The 22,828-nt window shown below is 37.3% G+C and overlaps 1 protein-coding gene across 1 annotated transcript; it reads right to left on the reverse strand.

Annotated features, from left to right (window-relative positions):
* Positions 1-5,315: 5,315 nt before the first annotated feature.
* On the reverse strand, positions 5,316-8,131 carry LOC139724012 (uncharacterized). Its single transcript, XM_071635211.1, has 2 exons — positions 7,386-8,131; positions 5,316-6,680 (listed from the first exon to the last, which is right to left on the reverse strand). Exons 1-2 carry the CDS (start codon positions 7,639-7,641, stop codon positions 6,073-6,075), a joined length of 864 nt encoding a protein of 287 aa, XP_071491312.1. The 5' UTR covers positions 7,642-8,131; the 3' UTR covers positions 5,316-6,072.
* Positions 8,132-22,828: the final 14,697 nt, after the last annotated feature.

Here is a 22,828-nt window from a genome sequence, read left to right on the forward strand (position 1 = left end):
TTCATTTATCCTCCGTTTCACATTTAAAATACACAGAATACATAAATCATCACGTGAATCAATGAAAAATTACAAAATGGATGGATTGTAGATTTAATATCATAGCAATTCTGTTCTTCCATGGGGTCCAATTAAAGATGTCATGCCAATACAATTTCTTATTCATTCTATACCAAGAAATGGAAAATATATTTCAGCCATATAAATATAAAACCTGCATGTCTTGAAACCACCCATAAATAAAAAGAACAAGTGTTCACTCCGATATATACTTTGGTATGGGAACGTGTATTTTTATTTGTATTAGTTGAAAATTTTCCAGAACTTCACGCATAACATACATGAAAAATTTGCGAGGGTATGCCATCAACTCGCTTATTTGAATATTTGTAAGGACTTGTCAAGAAATTTTTTCCCAAAAAAAAGGTGAAATTTCAAAATGTTCAAAATTTCAAAATACCTTCCTTATTTCTTTGCTTATTTCTGACATTTTTGTATCATTCTGTAAGAAAGAGTTTTCTCTTTCTTTTGAAGATTATTTTGGGGGTGGATTTCCTCTTTAAGTTTGAACATGGCATTTCCATAGTCTTCCTTTAATTCATCATGCTATACAATGTTGCTCTCTGAGGTCTCGACGAAGCATTGTTGCAATACAGTAAGTATGTTGGGCGTCAACGAAGGCCACTATCAGTGGCATGTTGTGTCTGAGGGACGGATGTATGGTTACAGTTCGTTATTACGAAGGTCCGTTATTCCGGAGGTTCGTTATGAAAAGGAAATAGGTTTGTCGCTCTAAAGGTTTATTAGCAGGCAATACGCCCCGTCTTCACATTTTAGGATTAGCGAAGCTCATTTTCATTTTCGGATTAGCGATCCTTTGGAATAACAAATCTTATTTCTTGTTGGAATCAACGAACCTTCGGAATATAAACTTTTTTATAATTTTTCTTTTTTTCATTTTCCTACTTACGAACCTTCGGAATAATGAACTTCAGGTTTAACACCACAAGAATGTTTGGACTAAAGAACCTCTAGGTAAACGGAACATGTGTGTTTCGGAAAAATAAACCTTCGTAATAACGGATATCACGTAGACGAAATGCTATACCCGAATTAGGTGTTAAGGGAAATGGAATTAAAAACTGAGTGGGCTGATTTAGTACTCTTCGCCCATCCATCCCCATAAGAAAGAACAAACAAACGACACAATATCGAATAAGTGGTTTCATGACATTTGCTTGTGCGACAACCTCTCCCATGAAATATCTACACGCTAAGTCAGACATATTCTGCCCACAAATATAACCATAACCCTAATCCTAATCCTCACAGCAAAGACAATGTACACTTCAAACCCTATGACAACCCTCACCCTCATCCCGAAGTCGTTGTAGAAAAGACCTTGGAGAAAAGAACTGCGGCCAGAAGCACACTTACTCACTTAAAATGTCTGACAACTGTCAAGCCAAACTCCTACTGTAATCTAATCTTAATTAGAAGTCAGTCAGTTGTTTCAATCATGTTCTTCATTGTTCATATTCTTCTTTCTAACTATCAGTAAACACACTTTATTTGCCACGTATTACACGTATTTGGACTCTAGACCAGTGAATGTTTATTATATGCAAATACCATTGACCTCTAACATATTGCTCAGTTATATCAGCTGCGTACGTATACTGTGGTTGAAGTGATTACTGATATGATATTACTGAGAAAGAAAGACGACTATTCCAAGTACACTACATGTACACTGTTGTGTATACTGATTACCTTTGAAGTTAAAGAGACTGATTTCCTTCCATGTGCAAGTACAATGGTCTGTATACATCTAGCTTCACAAAGTACAGCATTGTACCAATAATTGGGTCAGACAGGCTTGATATGGTGATATAATTGGATACGTCTAAGCCTTGACTTGTTACCATTTCTACTCATTCATACTCATGATATTCTTCAAGGTTACTGAATGACTGAAAGAAAGTTTAAGTGTTGATAAAAACCGCAAAACAACGACAAACAATCTACATATCCCACGCATAGGCAAAAAAGGGGTATAGTGCAGACGAGAAATCTTGTGTTAAAGTTTCTTTATTGAACACCGAACAGATTTGCCGAACAAGATATACCAAGCCACATAGTGTCATAAGAAAGCTTTATATGTAGTTCATTTTGTTTGAATAGATTGCATCTTTCTGAAGTGCCTATAAATATTACGTGCAGTGTAACAAACAAACAGACAAAAATTGTCTCACAATCAAACAAAAACAAAACACACAGTAACCTCAGTGAATTCGTCCCTTTCGTATAGGTCCGATCAGCATGAAATACAATGTATTTTCAAAGCTAGCGCATTTCTACTTTTGCGAAGAATGTGGATTGTATTTTACATGACCATTACAACCACATTATTTTTTACACAATTTAATGTTTGCGGTGAGTGTGAAGAGCATACATATTTTATACTCGTATATATGCACTTCACGCCTTGTGAATAGACCCATGCCATTCCAGGACACTGCTGCTGTATATCTCCGAAGGAAACTGGGTTTTGAGGCGAAACATCACTCGTATTAAATATACATAATTATTTCAGAAATCAGACAACGGCTCTCCTGTTATTGTGAAAATCGACAAATAATCTTTACTTAGTCTATTCAAGTGGCGAAACAAATATTAACTGAAGTTAGAGCCAGTATATATTGATCTGCAAAGAAGATGTATCATGCAAAATGAATATACTTCCAAAAAGGTACGCCAGAAATTGCTTTAACACTGCACAAAAACTATCGACCGCAAGTACACTTTGTCCGTAAGCAGTAATAATGGTATAGAAAGACAAATTGACAATTTCATATCAATATTTTAAGAGCCTCTGAAGAACTCTAGTACATGTATGAAAGTTTGCTTGTATTATTACAGAGAAAATGAAAATGACTTTAAAATGAAATGTACAAAGATATGAAATGCTAACAAACCTTAAGCACACTGAGAAAGGTTTCACAAGTAGGCCTATGTAAAGCACCACGCATCATTAGGCATCCATTGTACATAGATAATATAGTTTCAATGCAATTTAGACCACCATAAACCTACTTTGTCATGAAGCTTTCATCTTTGCTAGAAGTTCAGATATACTTTTAGACAATGAGAAGTTTTCCATTCAAATTCTGACTGGGAAAAACACGAATACATCGTTAATGTATAGTAATTATTACATTACTTGCAGAACTCCAAGAAAGCACGACTTCCCTATAAATACTGTGCGAAAAAATATCGAACTTATACTTTTAGACACTTTTTCTGTTAACATCACTATTTGGCCTACATGTAAAAAGCAACAATATGGGCAGTTGTGATGGTGGAGGGTGACAAAGTTTTGAATACAGCTGCATGAGTATCTTCAACTCATTTTCAGTCCCTTTTCCAAGTACGAACAAAATGGTTGTAAGTGACAGTACATATCTGGTTGCAAATTGATATATTTAGTCTTATTCCTTATTTTCTCATGTTTATGAACAGTTCTGGTCGGTACGATGTAGACCTATTGTGTTATGTTAATGTTATTTTTTGTGATTGTTGCCTTGTATGTATGTGTTTACAGGGCCCCCTGGAAAACAGTACTTGATTACTGACGGGGCCACCCTGTATAAATAAAACGAAATAATAATAATAATAATGATAAAAATAATATCACCATGTTTATCTCCTGTTGTACTTATTTTTCTATCACCATTTGCAGTCATTTCAAAAGCATGATTTTTATTTCCAGCGGCTGTGTAGCAAGCTGAGGGTCTCATTTAAGGTGATTCTGTTGTTTTGTAACACTTGCCAATTTGTGAGTTCAAATTATACTATAATTTTTTTTCCTGGTTCTTTGTCAACAATTTCACTGTATTCCCATCTGCACACTTGCACCTGCAAACTTTAGTTCCTAAAATCGATATTTGATGACTAATAGCAAACACTGCACTGAAACACATATCTATTCATCCGTCAGCATCTTGTGTCTTCTGTTCCTTTAGAAATACCCAACAGTCTTACAACATTCCCTTTCAGGTAATAGTAACCAATGCCGGGAGCAATGACAGCCACAAGAAAGATGTACACTGAATTCTGCATAAAACAGACCTTCCTACTGGCTCCAATTTGGAACTTAGTGAAATACCTTATCACTTAAGCCTACGTTTATTTTGTTTGACAAAAGAGAGATGTATATCATGCAGGCAAACATAAAAAAGATAATTATAAAATGTGAAAATATATGTACAATAGTATCTTATCCACATTATTGCAATTTGTGTATCCAAGAGCAAAAGTGAATACACATGTATAAGCTAGTACTTTAAATGTTAAGTCTAGATTTTAATGCGTTTGATATACAGTGGAAACTCGATATAACGAGATGGTCGGGACCGAGTCATTTTCCTCGTTATAGCCGATATCTCGTTATATCAGTAGGCATAAAAAAGGCATAAAATAAAGACATTAGTTTGCACATGTGGGACTACCCATCATATTTCAATCAATACTGATAACTTGATATTGTGTGTGAGGGAATTACTCACCTTTATGGGTAAGAAGGTGTTTTTCGCCAAGAAAATCCAATATCAAGAATGTGTTTCTTATTAATTGTAGATGTTTGAATTTGTAAATTTATATAGCTTGCGATTGTATCAAGATCGTCTGTGGATTGGTATGTGGTTATCGTATGGGTGTGTGTTGTGTGGAAAGCTTGAATATGGTCTGCACAATGCTGTGTGTGTATGTGACACATTCTGTATGTACATTATGACTGCCTGTGTGTGACGACGGGGAATTCCCTAAGTAGAAGGCCAATCACAGCATCAGATTGTCTCACACCTGCTAAACGTCATGATGATGTCATGTATACATATGGCCGTCCCACCACATTTTCTGCATGTATCAGTGTGCGTGCACACACACACTCCACACGTACAACATGCAGTTCTAGCTGGAGTGCACTGAAGAAAATGATTATGTGTATACAAGACAGTTTTTGGCGCATCAAGCTTTACAATCTCGGAAGATGATAGCACAGGCGAAGTAAAGCTTTACCGAAGGCATTTTGCTTTACCTCACTATAGCAGGTTTGATTCACTATGTTTTTCTTTGTTTGGAAGTCACAAAATTTATCTCGTTATAGCAGTTATTTCGTTATAGCCGATCTCGCTATAAGAGTAGCATTTTACATAGACTTGTGTGGAAGGAAATTTGGGACCGAGAAAATTTCCTCGCTATAACCAATATCTTGTTATAGCAGTGTTCGTTATACCGAGTTTCCCCTGTATTGTTTTCCATCGTCTCGACTAAATGGTTTCTATTACTTCATGAAAATGAATGTCTTTATTGTAAAGGTTATTGTCCACAACATTTGTACGAAGATAAATAATATGTATGTCCTGAAGAGTATAGTCAAATTTAAGTTATATTCTTCTACGAAATGTTTTGATTGTTCCTAACTAATTCTCATGCTAGGACTGTGAGTCTCAGTGCTTCGATCTTGAGCATGCACAATTTTGAGGGCTGTGTCACTTCACTTGTTAATCATCAACATTTTACCATGTATACTCACAGCAGGTAGATGCCAGATTCTCTACTTTTTATGGTAATCGCCATTATTTTGATAAATTTACAACGTATATAACATTGCAAATAACTTAGTTAGTAATAAAAAGCACTTGTCATATTTGGCATCTCACTATTGTATTGTAGTTTTGGAAAAGGCGGATCACTGATAATCGACAACAATGTATATGTACAATTCTTTGCTGTTCACATACAGCCGCAACAAATTCAATGTTGTGACATTGTTTAGAAGTAAGTTTAAATGCATAATGAACAATCCATGTCAGCATTCAGCGTATCATATTTGGGAAAGCATGCACGAGGACACATTGAAAATGTGTGTTTATCTCTAGGGCTACTTTTGAACAGTCTGATACAAATTGGGCATGCATTGAGAAAGTTACTTTTCGTCTGCACGTACCATGCGTTATACATGGTTGCCATGGTTTATGTTCCCAGTTACTGATAACTCAGAGTGTAGACTTACACCTTTCCGAAGGGTAAATTTTCTTGAGACCCACGGTTGCAGAGAGATTTCAAGCAGTGAAAGAGGGAAGCAAAAACATATATCCAAAAGAACAGGGTGGCGAGCCACCATTTACACATGTACCAATGGTTCTCGCTTCCACCCTGCTCACGGCGACCATTTGTACACACGGCGTGCATGATGATCCAGGACACATGAGGCACTAATAAAGCCACTAACAACATGGTCATCAAGACTTTACCAGCAGTATCAAGCCAATCTGTGGCTAGAAGTACAATCATTAATACGAAAAGGATGAGAGATAGAACTAAAGCGAAAAGGATGGCTCTGCGATCTGCAGGTTGCATCTCGTTGCCAAACAAGGGGACTGGTTTGACATTGACCACAAACTGCTGCAGCATCTGCCAATCATCCTCGTCCATCTCCACTCTTTCGTCAAGCCTGCCGCAAATCAACGCGAACCCGGAGCACTGGAAAGTAGTCGGCTGTTTCACTCTAAAGCTGGTCATGTTCTTTTCTTTCTCTCTAGCGTGGCCTTCCACTGACTCGCCTTCTCCTAACGGCCATTTGAAATCATGTCCGATGACGGCCACGTTGTCTTTCCCTGTGTATCACGTAAACAACGACAATGTTCTCTTGTCGGGTCTAGGGCTCTGGTCATGTACACTGTATACATATACACACATAATCATAAAATACGAGTCAATGTATTTTAGATGAAATAATGACGCTATTTCCTCACTTGATAAGTCTCCAGTTACCCTGAACACAAATTCTCTACATGTCCTTTTGTGGCATGAAAGCAAAGAGAACAACTTCTACCCTTCGCATTTGCGTATTTCTGCTTTGTAATAATAACAATGGTGAATTTTAGTAGAAGAATCGGAGAAATTATAAACAAAATGTAGGGGTTTGATAATAATTATTTTCACCCCCCCCCCCCCCCGCCAAAAAAAAAAGAAAACCCCAAAACAATATGAACATGGGATTTGCACATTTGCATATAGGGCTATATATTTTAGTGAAACATGCCTTACTTGTACGTTATGAGTTTTTGTAAGAGTTAGACGTAACTTTATTTTACTATTTTTTTCCCCTCAACTTTATCATGCATAGAATTATTGCACCTAAAAATAAGTACAGATCTACACATATTATACCCGCCAGGTCACATGAAAGGCATGCATGCGCCAACAAAAAGAATATATACATAAATGTTTATATACACTGTATATATTATACGGGGTATTTTTTATTCTGCATTTTTTCCTCTATTGTTTTGAACATCAATAAATTTTCTGAAAGTTACCAAAAACTCTCGCGGCTCTGGGCAGAAACTCATCGTAAAGGGCGTCCATAACATCGGTGATGGCAAAACGGCGATTGTGTATGGAGTGACAGAGAATAATGCCATCCACTTTCACTGAGCCCAGTGGGAAGCTTCCTACATCATTGTACGGTAATTCGACGAATTTGATGTTGGCATTGCTAGTTTCTCTAAGACGCGTTAGGAGAGCTCCGATGTTGGTCTCCATAGCAGACGTGCAAACTCCGATCGTTATCATGGTGACGGTGTCTGCTCACAAGTTCGATGATTCTGAGGAATATGGGACATGTACGAATCAATAGATACGTGAATGTCTTTATCCTGTCTTAAGCACAAGTACAAACAATGTGTAAACTTGAAGTAAAATGGATTCGATTTTGCTCCTTTATCAATAATACACCTACAGCCCCCTTTACAGGTGCAACTTTGCACCTTTAAGACCCAGGGTCACAAATGAGAGCACATTTAAAGGTGCAACTGTGCACTTTTCCTGCCTGAAAGGAACAAAGTTGCACCCGTATGGTGCACCCAGTGTGACATTGGTCTGCACTTTGAGGGTGCAAAGCTGAACCTATAATTTCTCTTGGTGTGTAAGTAGTGTGTTCTATCACCATAACAATGATCGGTCTGAAAGCACGAATAGGAGCACGTACCGTTCCACTGTCAAAATGTATGGACATTCGTAGTCCAGTCTAAATGATGGACACACCTTCTACAGGTGATACGCACATATGCCTCACTGCTTCTTTGTTTGTTTTTCATTTCAGACTCTCTAACGAAATATTCAACAAAGACAGAAACGTTTACAGTGTACTTTCATAATTCTTTCATTTATCCTTCTTCTCACATCACTAATTTTCTTCGTAACTGTTGATGCATTAAAAAGTTTGGTTTTTCTTCCAGTTGTGGACGACAGGTTTCCATGGCAAAACATTGAGTATTTCAATCATACACAGACCAAACATTACTCCCAAGCCATATCATTTCCTTATGCGAAAACAAACAAACAAAACAAAGCACACACACACAAACAAATAGGAAAAAGAAAAACAAGAAAGAAATTGTTTCACTTCCGATTAAACAAACAAAAGTAAGAAATTAATGGATATTAAATGACAAATTAAATAGGGGCCTACACGTACATCCCTATATATGGCGAAAGAGATCGTTCTGTCTCTATGGATACGCTCTGTTTTCTCATTCTTGTGGTTCCTGATCCGAGTCCCATACTAAAACTGTACATAGAAACGGCCATGCCCATAGCCAAGGCACTTTTACATTGTCTGGTTCTTTGGAGATTACGCCGACCGTGTGCTAGCTTGCTCAAAAGCATGAAAGTGCTTCCTTATTGACCACATGACTAACGTACAATTAAAGGCATAATTTACCATTTGCAGATGAAACAAAAACCAAGCATTAGTGCTTTAAAATACTTCTAAAATGAGAGTTAGGGATAGAAACAACCACTGTAAAAATTTGAATCTGTATAATCGATGTTAAATATTGTTAAATACACAAAATGTGAACAATAGGTATATATAACAAAAATGTTTCCAGACTAAACTGTATACAGTTATGGTTTATTGAGAAACACACTGATATCTCCTTATATTTCAGGCTTTATTGCAAAAATGTTATATGGTATGATGTTTTGTGATACAACCGACCTACACATATGCATCAAATGTGATATCTTAAAAAAAAATTTAAATCACTGCTCCCAAACGTAAACAGAACCTTTAAGTGACTCCAAAAACAAGAGCAGGAGCGGTAGAGGCAGTTTGTCTTCACAGAAATTCAAAATTTGTAGTTTTCAAGACAAATATCAGTGGCAGATCCAGGCGGGGGCTCACCGCCCTCCCCCCTTTATTTTGTAAGGGTGCCCCTCGATCCTTTACGAAATTCCTGGATCTACTCCTGAATATTCTTCCCCTTAATAATTGAATAAAAGTGCGACAACATACATTGTATCTTTAAAGATGAAAATAATATTTTACATTTTACACATATGAAACTGGAAAGTATTGTAATCATAGGAAGCATTAGGTGTATATGTTTGCCCCACACCCAGAAAGACGGATTCTTCTAGACTCATCACACACACACACACACACACACACAAATAAACGTGACAGAATCAAGTACCGTGGTACTCACCAATGAACACCTGCAATATAATTGGACAGAGGAAATGTGAGTTAAGAAACAAAGGTTGAGTGTCATTGTTATTTGTGTTAGAACAAAGAGTGAAATGATTATAATCAATTTTTGTCCTTTGTTTATCACTTATTATGAGTCAACAAAATTTTACAGCCTCATATAGTCAGATTTATGACTGACTCTTCAGTGGCCGCCAATAAAGCTTAGAATGTTAGAGTTTGAGTAAATCTTGATGACGTTATTTCTGATTTTTTTATGTAGATTAAAATGAATTGAACAAGTCTCATCGAATCTTTTTCTAATATAAGACATGAAGTGAATATTTAAGGATGCCTATTCATTAACCAGGGGCCCGTTTCACAAAACTTGTCACCAGTGACAAGTTGTCATAGATGTGACAAGCTACTGAAATCTTTGCATCTGATTGGCTGAGAGAAAATTTGTCATAGAATTGTGGCAGTTGTCACTGATGACAAGTTCTATGAAAGAGTCATCAGATGACCATTTCGACAAAGGACCCGATGGGATAAAGTTGAGTGCCTTCGCGCAATATTCATGACCACTCCTGTAGTCTATATACTTGAAAAAAAAAAGTATTCCTGATGCTTTTCATAATTTCACAATCATCTCTAGGTCCTATATAAATCGATAGGGCCATGTATAGATTTATGGAATTCATTGTGTCCTTGAGTAGATAAACCAAAACTCTGAAAAACCCAAACCAAATTGCTCTGAACAAGGTAGATGACATGGTATAGTTTCTTATTCCAGTAATAGCAATGCAATCCATTACCGTACCACTGGTTTGACAACTTTACCTACAAGGTGTAGATTTTCTTTCTTCTTTTGATCATCATTCATCATGCATTCTAATGTGGTGATGACGTCGCCATGCTCATTCATCGTAATTTCTAACAAATTTTGGAAACAATCTTATTCCTAAGCCCAATCACTAGTAGATTCTAAAACTCGATTTATACGTACGTTGTATTTATAGATGTTCGAGTGCTGAAGTCAGAAAAACATCCAGAAGTCTAACTCAATATTCATATATAAATGTATATATATATATATATATATATATATATATATACTGACATTGGGCAATGACAGTGCCGTACTTGCTTCGCGTATAGTGATCATCAAAAGTTCCCGGCCCCCAACAGTGATAGAGTAAAACGACGTCAATATTCAACCCAGTGACAGGTTTAGACAAATATTAGACCGAAAGGTCCGTCTGTCCGGAGGAGTCTTCTACATTTTTGACGTTATCGTTCTCCTCCGTAGAGAAGGGAATTTCGTGAAGCCAGACGCAGTCTCCGTGGAACATATCCCCGACGACCATACAGATGCAGATCGATCTTTCGGTCAAGACAGATACTGTAGTATATACACCTGACCAAGCACACAGCTGAGAGAATGTCTGCCAGCAGTGGCTACCTATGTTGCACTATAGACACAGCACATGTATGCATACACACACACACACACACACACACTGCGTATGCATGCATGCAAATGTACTATACATGTACATAACTGTGAGTAAAAAAAAAAAAATCGACTCTCGCGAAAGTCGCATTTTCTTTTTTCTTTTTCAGTCCCTAGAGCTTCGGCTCGTGCAAGGTTTGCTGTACCCAGGTATATGCAACATTTGCCATAGCCTGTAGCTTGTCACTACAATGTATTTTCATACTCATTGTTGCCTCTCTGTACTACTCCCTTTGAGGAATATTTCATTTCAATGTTGTCATGGGAACTATTATCATGTTTTCGTTGTTTGTTTGTTTTTTTGTGTTTGTGTTTGTGATGTAATGTAAAGGCAGCTCACCACAAGCTTTGCTTTTTTGAGGTTCTGCCTTCCTGTACAATAATTTCGTGCATGTGATTTCCTACATGAAAAAAAGATGGAAAATAAATGTTATATACAAACTTGAACTTGAACTTGAACCAGGCCTACGAAAACATTATCATTTACAGATATTAGAGCAAGACAATACCACTGTTAGTGTTTTCATGAAACTTTCAATTCTCAAACTGCTATTCCTAAGCTTGAGGCTTAGTACTTGAACAGCGCGTCTGGTGTACGTACATGTAGTTAGGTTCTGTTGACTGTTAGATACATAATTAAATATCTTCCTGCCGCCAGCTAGCAGAAAAAGAAATATCACTAGGCTTATTGTCACTCTAGCAATTTCTAAAGGATTTAGGAAATACGAATCATGGCCGGTCCTACTGCACTTTTTTCAGTTCAGTTACGTAATACCAAGGAGGTATCACACATCCTCTTGATTTTATACAAAGGACGCTAGGGCCCTACATTGTGCTTTGCACTTTGATACCAAGAGAGTTCTTTACTCTGATTATGTATGCGCGTTTCGTGTGCGATTAGCGAAAAAAAAAACACCGCTGTGCGACTTCTTGTAGTCAGAGAAGTGTATACTCACGATGTCAAGACGATACAAACTGTACTTTCAGACGCAGGCTGATAGCTGGCTGAGCAATGTGCAAGAACACGACCACAACGGGAGCTTTTCCCGTGATCCTGAAACCAATAGTTATTGGGTTTTACAGGACCAGCAATATCCTGTAACGTTATAAGAGCAGCGTACAGTATGTGCCTCTCATTCGTGCTCTTTCACCAACATAGAATTTCAGACGTGTCAATCCAGTCGATAAATGTGTACGTTGGCGCTATGGCGTATACTAGTAGATCAGCACCTGGGAATCCCCGCCGAGCAAGGGTTCGTAGTCTTGCTCAATCCTGAGCCTAACTTTAGTTTGTTTGTTGGGGGACAGGCGATAGCATCCGGTCACGTTAGTTTTCGATGTTGGATGTCCGGCCTGACATGCTGCACTGCCAAATTCTCTGATAAGATGTAGCTATGTATAGAGCGGTAGTGCAAAAGAGAGAGAGAGAAAAAAAAATAACCCACACTCGCGCACAGAGAACGACGCAATTAATGACTATCATTTTCGAACTTGTTACACGAACATGTATAGTTGCTGGTGTGTAGTTTCCATCAATTTGGCCCTATATTATGTTCTGGCTTGACTTCAGTCCCAAAATAGCGGAGTTCCCCCCCCCCCTACCAACAACCCCCCCCCCCCCCCCCCCGTTTGTCTGTCACTCGTTGACCGTACACTACAAGAAGTCATAGGGTCAAATAACTATATCATGTCTTGTCAGTTTCACAAAGCTTTTAAATTTAAAAGAAAGTTTCTCCAGACCCCAGCTGGAAGGCCTTTGGAGAGAAAATATTCCTCAACAACTTTAGCTTGCCAGTCATTATTATTTTGGTATTTCCGCTGTTTCATTGCTGAGTTGGCCTTGATTGAAATCGGGTTTTTTTTTCAGTTTCCCTTTCAAAAGGTTAGTTATAACAATCATGAAAAGGGTCTGGATGAAAGACCTGTTTGGTTGCTTCACAACCGCAAACACACACACACACACACACACACACACACACACACACACACACACACAGATGTATTTTCTCATCGCATAAAAAGAAGTCTAAAGACCCGTTACGAGATTCCATTTGTCATCTGAAAAGTGCAAGGTTTCCGTCAGTTGTCTCTCTCATCAGGATTACCTGATCATTAACCATTCTTGCATAATGCCATGATTTCATCATCTCTTGGCTCTTTGGCTTCAAAAGTTTAAAGGTTTAAAAGTTGAAATTAAGCATTCATGGTGTAAAAAGAATCAATGTGACAGAATTTAATACAATACTTCTATTTACCACCTACTGTAAACTAGAATCGTGAGAATGGTGAAATTTGTAAGAAATGCAACTTATGAAACATTAGAAGTTTTCACATCAGCCCGATAAAAATCCAAGCTCGAGATATTTTTCGCAGAAAATAGTCAGAAAATAGCGCGCTATTTCGAAACATCGGGCTGATGTGAAAACGCCTATAGATATATCAGCATACAGCTCTGTATTTGAAATCAAAAGCAGTATACAAAATAAGCTCTGCAGAAAAAAAATAAAAGTTTCGTTTATTATAGATCTCTCCTGATCACTCCTCTTGATGCCTACCGGTCAGTGGGGCTTATATATATATATATATATATATATATATATATATATATTATGTTATATATAATTTCCCTCAAATCCCTCGTAATGATGAGAAATGTTGAAAAATCAAAGAATCTCATACTTTCATAAACTCAACATTTCTTTGCATGATAATACTAAGTAAAAAGGCAATGGATAATTTTCATAGAGATAGAGTTAACTTATATCTGGATAATCTACGGTTTGTTTTGACCATCGGGACGCCTGGGTAGACCGATACTGTCTGTATAGTCCTTGAACTGTGAAAAAAAAATAATGATTTCACTTTACATATATATTTCCATAATTATGTATGTAAATTAGGTCGTAATGATCATGCATCCTCCAATCATTCACATCTTGTTATCAATTTTTACATAGAATGTTGCCACCGGGATAAAAATTTTATCTGGAATAAGATATCTACATGTTTTTCTTGTTTTTCACAAATTAATTTGCATAAATTATCCAAATTAGGGGTTATTTGTATAGATACAGTGTCACTTTGGATGAAAAACAAAATCCAAATATCACGTGGAACATGTGTGCCAAGTAGAACAGTAGTAATGTATATAAAATGTAGCGATTATGCCTTTTTACGCTCTTAGCAAGCCTACTAGCTTGAAGTTTACTGAGATAGATGCCTATACTGGAATGACGCAATATAGATATCAACCACTCAGAGTAACGCTTACATATATAGGCAAACAGAATCACATGCCATGAACAGAAGAACGTGAACAAATTTTCTTTATTTGACATAATATGTACACACACTCGCCATGATTGCCATTAATGTACTTTATTCATTCTTTGATTTTCTCTAGATATATACCATTCCGAAATACTTTAAGTAACAAACAAAGAAACAAACAATAACAAAGAAATGGAGATATCGATTGCCACACAGTTGATTGGGCTACGTACACTTCTCCCCAATCACTATTAGTGTAAAAGCTACGTGGATCTTCAGCCTTTAAAGGAGACCTCCGGATGATTTTCAGATTTTTACATTTGAACAACTATAAATTAGTTATACTGAGGACAGAGTTTCAGAATTTTTGATAATTGGGATGAAGAATAAGAATATTTTCAAAATTTAGAACAAATTGCAATGAACAAGGATGATGACATGGCAGAGTCACCATAAGAATGCATGAGTTGCGGCTCAAGGAAGCAGAACAAGAGAAGAAGGCATGCATAGATTATTCACAGGTGAACTTGCTAGCAAGCGGTATTGTAATGGAATTACACTGCTACATTTCTGAAATATGTGAACCTCCTATGTCATCATCCTTGTTCAGTGTAATTTGTTTAAGGTTTTTCAAAGTATTGTTTCTCTGCTCAAGAACCACAATAAATTCTACAAATCTATATATGGAGTTGTCGATTTATGTACTACATGATATGAAATTATGAAAATCGTCTGGAATGTCCCTTTAATTTGAAGTTCAATGATCTCGACCACTCGTCTTTATCCACCACAAAGGCAGTTATGCGAATATTATATTGTTATCCAAATAACAAACATTACCTTTTGACTCACCAGGCGGAATCATAGCAAAAAGAAAAGTACTTTAAAGGGATTATATAGATTTGGTTGAAACCTAACTTAGGGTTTCTATCACTTTTTAGTGAGAAAAGCCTCTCATGAAATATGAAAGAACAGGTAATTCAAAGACGGATTCAACGTTTATTTGATGAAAATTTGGTTTAGAAGTGGCTAAAATGTCCAAAACAACATTTCCTAATAAATGACGGGACCCACGTTTTATCAAGATTACTTTGTTTTTTAATGACTCATACATTCCAAAACTGATTTTCATCTCATAAACTTTGAATTCCTTTTCGACTAGTATGCTCTATATTATTCCATTCGTGGTTCTTGATATCTCGTAAAAACTTGAAAGCTCAATTTTATCTTCACCAATACTATACATTGTGACCACTGACTTTGATTCCCCTCCCCCACTCCCCCACCCCCCCCCCCCCCCCCCGCCCGACATTTTATTCAAAGAACAGTGACCTTTCACTCTCACCTTTAGATCAAGGTGCGGTGACATCTGATCTTATGAAAATGAATTTACAGCCAGACTGCTGAATTGCAGATTTTTATCTTCTTTTTTTTTTTACATTTCCTTTGGGCTATACCATACATAATCATGCAATCATATTTCGATTGCAGCATGAAACTATGCAATCATTATGATAAAAAAAGATGGAATGACACACAATGAACAAAATTTCCACATAAATCAATTAGACTTGTACATATCAAGACAGCTGCTACACAGGCAAGTTAAGCATATTTCACAATCATGCTTATATCTATGCAATTTATGCACAAAAACGTGTATATAAAAATATATCAAATATTTGAAATTTGCAAATCATGCTTTATATATAGTGAGAAGAAAAGAGGGACCCAAGTGGTGACTACAAGTGAGATATATTATGGAGACGAAGAGAGAAAGGGTAAGAGGAAGACAGATACCAGGAGAGATAGAAAGAGATAGAAGAGAAATCATACGAAAAACCATATGAACTACATAAGAAACCTTCGTGGAATCCGCGAGCATGTGGACAGACATGATTATGAAGTTTTCATCCATGTCTTCATGACAACTCGACTGGACACGCAGAAATCAGTTCTGACTGGTTTGGCCAAAGTTAACAGCACAGATTTCAGAGACTTCAGAATATGGCTGCACGGTCAGTGACTCTATAGAAGAATAGGGTTCATATCGTAGCTTAATTTTGCGAGATCTCCATTGGCTTCCTATTATAAGGGAGGTGGAAGAGATTTCCACCTCCCCGCTATCATTGAGAGGATTAACTTCAAGCATGTTGTTCTTGTGTTTAAAGCGCTTACAGGCAAATCTCCATCCTACATTTCAGAGCTCCTAATGAGGCATTAACCAGCTCGTAGCCTGAGATCACCGAGGCAAGATCAAGACCAAAGGAATTTCTCTTCCTCACAGCTTAGGGAGACAGAACATTCTATATAACATATCTAAACCCAAGCTTTGGAATGCCCTCCCTCGATTGAGCGAGGGGGGGGGGGGGGCAGATTCTTTAGCATATTTCATGACTTATGCCCCAGTCACACAGTGCTTTGCGATGGGTTACGTCCGCCGCGGATAGATACGAATGAGTGAACGCAGGGGGACGCAGCGTGGACGCAGGCATCCGCAGGGACGTATGTAGACGTAACTGTCCGTAACTCATCCGTAAAGAAACGCAAAATGACGGCGCCAAGCCTGCGAAATTTTGAAATGTTCAAAATTTCGCAGAAGGATTCTGCGGATGCAGACTTTCGCAAGTAACCGTAACCAAACGTAATTATCCGTAACTGAACGTAACTATCCGTAGCCTGGACGCAGACCATCCGCCAAAAATTTTACCTCCCGTCCGTTTGCGTTCGTTTACGTCCGCCGTAAGTATCCGAAAGTAATCGCAAGTTAACGTATATCAACACTTTCGTCCGCTTACGTATATTTGTGGACAGTTACGGATGCTGCGGAAGATTACGTCCTTCGACGTTTTCCGTTTTCCACTCGCATTGGAACACAGAGACTCGTGGGAAGCCACACAACTCGTGTTGCCAAGCTGCAGCGCATTTACCTGAAGGAATGCTACAATACAGTCGGAGCAGTGGAGAGGCAGAACCGCATGGTCAAATTATGACATTTCTACCACAAATGGTCATTTTAGGTGGCACCCATATACTCATGACATCGGTTGACCCTTGGTGCTGAACTTTTTTTTCTTGCACTCTTTGAATGTATATTTTTCGAAAAGGCAATATTTTGATTACGGGAAGGGGTGACAGCATTTCATTCACTTTTCTGGCCGGGAAAGGTGTGTGACAGCGATAACTATATAAAATTCTCTATGTCAATGGTATGTCAAAATTCTCTATGTAGGGGATGGAGTGAGAGCATTTCATTCACTTTTCTGGCCGGGAAAGGTGAGTGACAGCGATAACTATATAAAATTCTCTATGTCCATGTCAAACTTCTCTATGTCAATGATATGTCAAATTCTTCAAACATCCTCTCTTTCTTATTATTTGCGGATGATAATAATGTGTTTTATCTGATTCTGATTCTGATCGATTATTGAAACTTTAAACTGTGAATTAACGAAGTTACTCCATTGGATAAGAGCGAACAAACTGTCAATAAATTTGCAAAAAACTGCAAGAAAAAATGCATGCTGTTCAGTAATTCGCTAGAAAATCTACCGAGAAACGTTTTCCTGGAAGACACGGTCATAGACGAAGTCTCTTCTATCAAATTTCTAGGTTTGATTCTGGACAATAAACTTACCTGCATGGGGTTTGCATATTGATTCTGTTTGTCGTGTTATTTCAAGGAATATAGGTATTATAAACAAAGTTAAATTTCATCTTCCCAAAAATTTACATTTTATGTTATATTCTGCTTTGATACTACCTTACTTAAACTATGGTATACTCGCATGGGGAAACACTTTTTCTAAATATACAGAAAGAATACTATTATTACAAAAAAAAAGCTCTTCGTATCATTTGTCACGAATCGTGGAGAAGTCATACTTATAATTTATTTCACGAAAATAATATTTTGAAAATTTGACCTTTGTTTGCAATTAGGACAATTCATGTATAAACTCACCAACCATTCTCTCCCCCTTGTGTTTGATTCCATGTTCTTAAAGAATGAAACTGTTCATGCATATCCAACCCGTCAATCCCATGAATATCATTTGCCTTTGACTAGGACGGTTTTTGCAAAATCTTTATTCTCCTTTTCTGGACCAAGATTCTGGAATTCTTTTGATAATAATGTAAAAGAAGCTTTAATTCTTAATACATTTTCTTTAAAGTTAAAGAATTATTCAAAAACTTCGTATGCAGCAAAATGAATAATTCTTTTTTTTTTTTTTACTTTTGATTTTCAAAATCGTCTGTGCGTCGGTAACCTCACTACTCTTTGTTTATCAGCGAGCCTGTGCCTCCAGTGCCCTGGTTATGACCCACCATTTCCCTCTCCTCCCCCCCCCCCCCCCCCGTCCACCTCGGACTTCCTACCTCCCTTACTATCTTTCTATCCTCTCATCAATCTTTCCTTACAAGAGAGCCTCTTTGTGTTTGTTAATGTGAGTTGATATGTGTGCATGTATGTGTGTATTACTCTGTCTGTCTTTTTTTTTACTACCGTTAAGGGAAATTGTTGTTGTTGTTGTTGTTTGCTATCATATATTTTTTTCTGTATGAGGGGACTGCATTCTACAAGCCCTGTTTTTTAGCAGTCCCCTCCACTTCCAGCAATATTGTTTATGCATTCACCACAGTGACGTAACAGTTATTTGTATCTCTGTTGATAATTTACCTGTATATCTTTTACAATGTTATTCTGTTCATCGCATTGTGGTACTGATTTCATGACATCTGTGTATTTGAGTGTTTCATTGTATTTCTAATTATTTTGTTTGATGGAAATGAAATAAATCAACTTGAAAAAATGAGAACGAATTTGGTATTTCTCTATAGTATTACCCACTTTACGCTCCATGGAATGTGTCTTACATTTTTTGTATATATATTGTGCTTGGGTGTGGGAGGGGTGTTTGAATGTCATGCCTGTGACAGAAAAGTATAGCGAAGTTCGTTAACCCTCTCCCTGCCACATTTATTCCTTGTCCATAGGTTTAATGTGAAATTTGTCCACATTTGACTTATTGGCACAGAAAGAATTAATCAGGGCCCCGTTTCATAAAACTTGCGATCAGTGACAAGTTGTCATAGTTGTTATAAGCTACTGAAATCCTTGCATCTGATTGGCTGAGAGCAAATTTGTCACAGAAATGTGGCAGTTGTCACTGATAACAAGTCTTATGAAACGGGGCCCTGATGTATAAGAACTATATAGAAATCAATACAGGGGACTTCCATCTGGAACAGAGTTTTACTTCGATCGTATCGATGGCGGCCCAAACAGGTAAAGAAGTCACATGTATTACGAAACCTCATCTGCTCATTTACCAAAAGCAGCGAACGGGAGGGGGGGGGGGGGGGGGGGGGCAGACTCCTTGGAGAAGGTAATGCACTGGTAATCATGATGATAATGATTATGATAATGAAGCAGGCGCTGTAATGAGATGCATTCCTTGTATTTCTTTTGTTTTCTCTAATGCAGGATCAACGTTCAGTATCAACAGTCTCTTGATTGGTGGGCTATCTGTTTTATGTTTGGCGTTGGCGCTCGCTGTGGCATACCGCCGAGGAAAAGCACAAAACTGATGATATCCGAGACAGAGATATAATCATGTGTAAAATGAGTACTAGGTACTACCGTATGCATGCATGATAATGTTCTCGTGTAGTGGAAATTATATCGACTTGATTTTTGTTAAGACCAACTCAGTTCGGGACCGAATGAAATTGAGAGTCAAAAACTTTAATGGTGTAGCTGCCTGTTGAAGGCTACGTATCTACAATAAGCATCCATGTATGTCAGTCAGTGTTCATGGTTAATTCAGGATATGTATGTGTTTGAATACTTGAAACACATACAGCTGTATCTTTTTTATCATATTTCAGCATCCAACACCAGTGCGAGCAAAGTGTATTTTTTCAGTCTACAGTGTTTACAATTTTTTTGTGGTAACAAGTCCTGATGGTTTGTTAATTGTACTTAAAATACATTTAACGTGAGACAACGTGAGACAGAGATTGTGCAAAACAACACAGTAGGCTTATATCCTGTAATAAAGTACTATAGTATATAGAAATATCTTGCGTCTTTCAGTCTTTTCCTAAAGAATCGAGCTGAACTAAGTTAGGGTATCAGCTGACGTTCCAGGAGTATTAAGGTGAAAGAGGCAATGTGGGGGGGGGGGGGGAGGATATACACACTCTCAAAATAGTTGGGCAAAAAATGCCCAACTTTTAACCAACACTGGGCAACATACTGTCCACACAACTATTGGTTAAAATCTGCCCAACTGATGTCGCGTAATGAGCTTGCTATGTGGTTGGGCAAATTAAATTGCCTATCAGCTGTTAACCAATCAGACTTTACCCAACTTTGCAATTTCCCAACCGTCGGTTATATTTTGAGTTGGGTAATCATTTGTCCAACCAATTTTACCCAATTAGATATTGTTGACAAAATTAATTTTGCGTTGAATTATTTGATGCATGGGTGTTTACCAGAACATGTGTATGTCAAAGACATTGTTCAGACTTTTTTACTTGTCCATGAAGATTTACGAACTTAGAAAGAACGTAACAAAATTACCCAATAAGACTGGTAAGAAATACCCAGGCTTAATGTGCAAAATAATGTTGGTAAATTATATAAGGCGAATTTCTACCCAAGTATCAGTTGCCCAACAAAAATTACCCAACACGCAAAGGGAATGCCTCACTTACACAACAGCGGGGCAAAAAGTACCCAACTCTCCATTACGAATTCTGTTGGTTGATATACGCCCAATACTTAAGTAAGAATAATTGCCCAATGTTGGTTTAATCACCTAAAAGCTCAATTGGGCGATAATTGCCCAGAATGATGTTTTTTTTTTCTTTACCAACCAACAATTACCCAACTAAATTCACCCAATATTTTAGGAGTGCAATATGAGGATGAAAGCAACAATAATGTGGTGTCATTCATTCCTGTGGACAGAATGTCAACGGCCAAACTTTAAAGGGATGTTATATTGGTTGAGATGAGGATTCGGCTTTTAACTTTAAGTGACATACTTAATGAAACCACTCTATGAAATGTTAAAGAGCGTACCATTCAAAAAGGAACTTATAGTTTCTTTGAGGAAAATTCGATTTTTAAACGGCTGAAATTCCGAAAGCAAAGTAAAATAAGACGATCCTGATAAAACTCGGGTCCATCTTCTATTGGTATCAATTCGTTTAGGTATCCCAGTCATTTCAAACAAATTTTCATCAAATAAACTTGACTTCCTTTCAGAATTATATGCTCTTGCATTTATCATAGCAGGTTTCTTACTATCTCACAAAGAAAAGTTGAAAACTTTAAGTCCCATCTCAACCAGAACTGTACTATCCCTTCAAGCTGAAAAGAAAAATTAAGGGAATTGACAACATATTTTGAGGAAAGCTTGTAATGACAAAGAATTTTCAGTGGATGCATATTGCTGGAAAGCAAAGTAACGGAAAAGAAAAGACGGAAGAAACAGTACTGCTAGATATGTCGGATCTGTATACCTTCGAGTCAATATTTGAGGAACAAATCGCGTAACACATTATAGGCCTACTCTTAATTAAAACAAAAAAAAATCTAAAAGAGAAATTAAAGGCACAGCGTGGAAACGCAAAACCGACGGTGAGGAGTTTGATTGCAAAAATGACTAAGCGCCAGTTTAAGCATCTTAAAGTTTGATAAGTTCATCATCATTCAGATGAAGCAAAATACAGTCTTTCTAGTGATACCTTACTTGGTGCATAAGGAGGATCTTTCTTGGAATCATGACTATAAAATCCAATTTTTCAAGTTATTTTCTGTACTTCTACCAGGATTAATCCCAATACCCAAAATTGACAAGACTGGAATTAACTTATTCTGCTATCGAAATCTTCGAGCGCATACATTATATGAAACAGGAAAAGACATGTTGGTATAAGCATCGGAGCTTAGGGAAGACATTCGATTTCGTTTTATCAGTCTTGCAAAGGCGGTAAAAATGCGCCCCCCCAAAAAAAAGTATCTAATCGCAGCGTTCTACTAAAGTTTACATTTTGTGGAGGACGGTGAAAGGTTATCAATTGATTGCATTTTCTTTAGCACTCTGTAGTTGATCCAAGTGCAACATGATGTTGTTTCCTTGTGGTATCATTATTTCACTTTGTCAGTGTTTGTGGGCCCCCTTTAAGGGGATCGTATATAGTTTTGGTTGAGACCTAATTTCAGGTTTCTAACATTTTTTGGGTGAGATAATGAGAAACCTCTTATGAAATATGAAAGAGCATGTAATTTCATGAGGAAATCAACGTTTATTTGATGAAAATTGGTTTAGAAATGGCTGAGATATCCAAAACAGAGTAAGTGTGGGACCCACACTTTATTACGATCGCTTTGTTTTACTTTTTTTGGATGTTTCAGTAATTCCAAACCCAATTTTCATCAAATAAACTTTGAATTCCTCTTAAAATGGTATGCTCTGTACTATTTC

Source organism: Diadema antillarum, unplaced genomic scaffold (genome assembly GCF_040938485.1).
Source record: "Diadema antillarum isolate AM-2024a unplaced genomic scaffold, OU_Dant_1.0 scf00000205, whole genome shotgun sequence".
In the NCBI taxonomy this organism is placed as follows: domain Eukaryota; kingdom Metazoa; phylum Echinodermata; class Echinoidea; order Diadematoida; family Diadematidae; genus Diadema; species Diadema antillarum.

Coding starts and splice junctions, on each gene's coding strand:
- LOC139724012 (XM_071635211.1), bottom strand. CDS start 7,641: ATGATAACGATCGGAGTTTGCACGTCTGCTATGGAGACCAACATCGGA. Junction 6,681..7,385: donor CAGAGCCGCGAGAGTTTTTG/GTAACTTTCAGA, acceptor CGTGATACACAG/GGAAAGACAACGTGGCCGTC.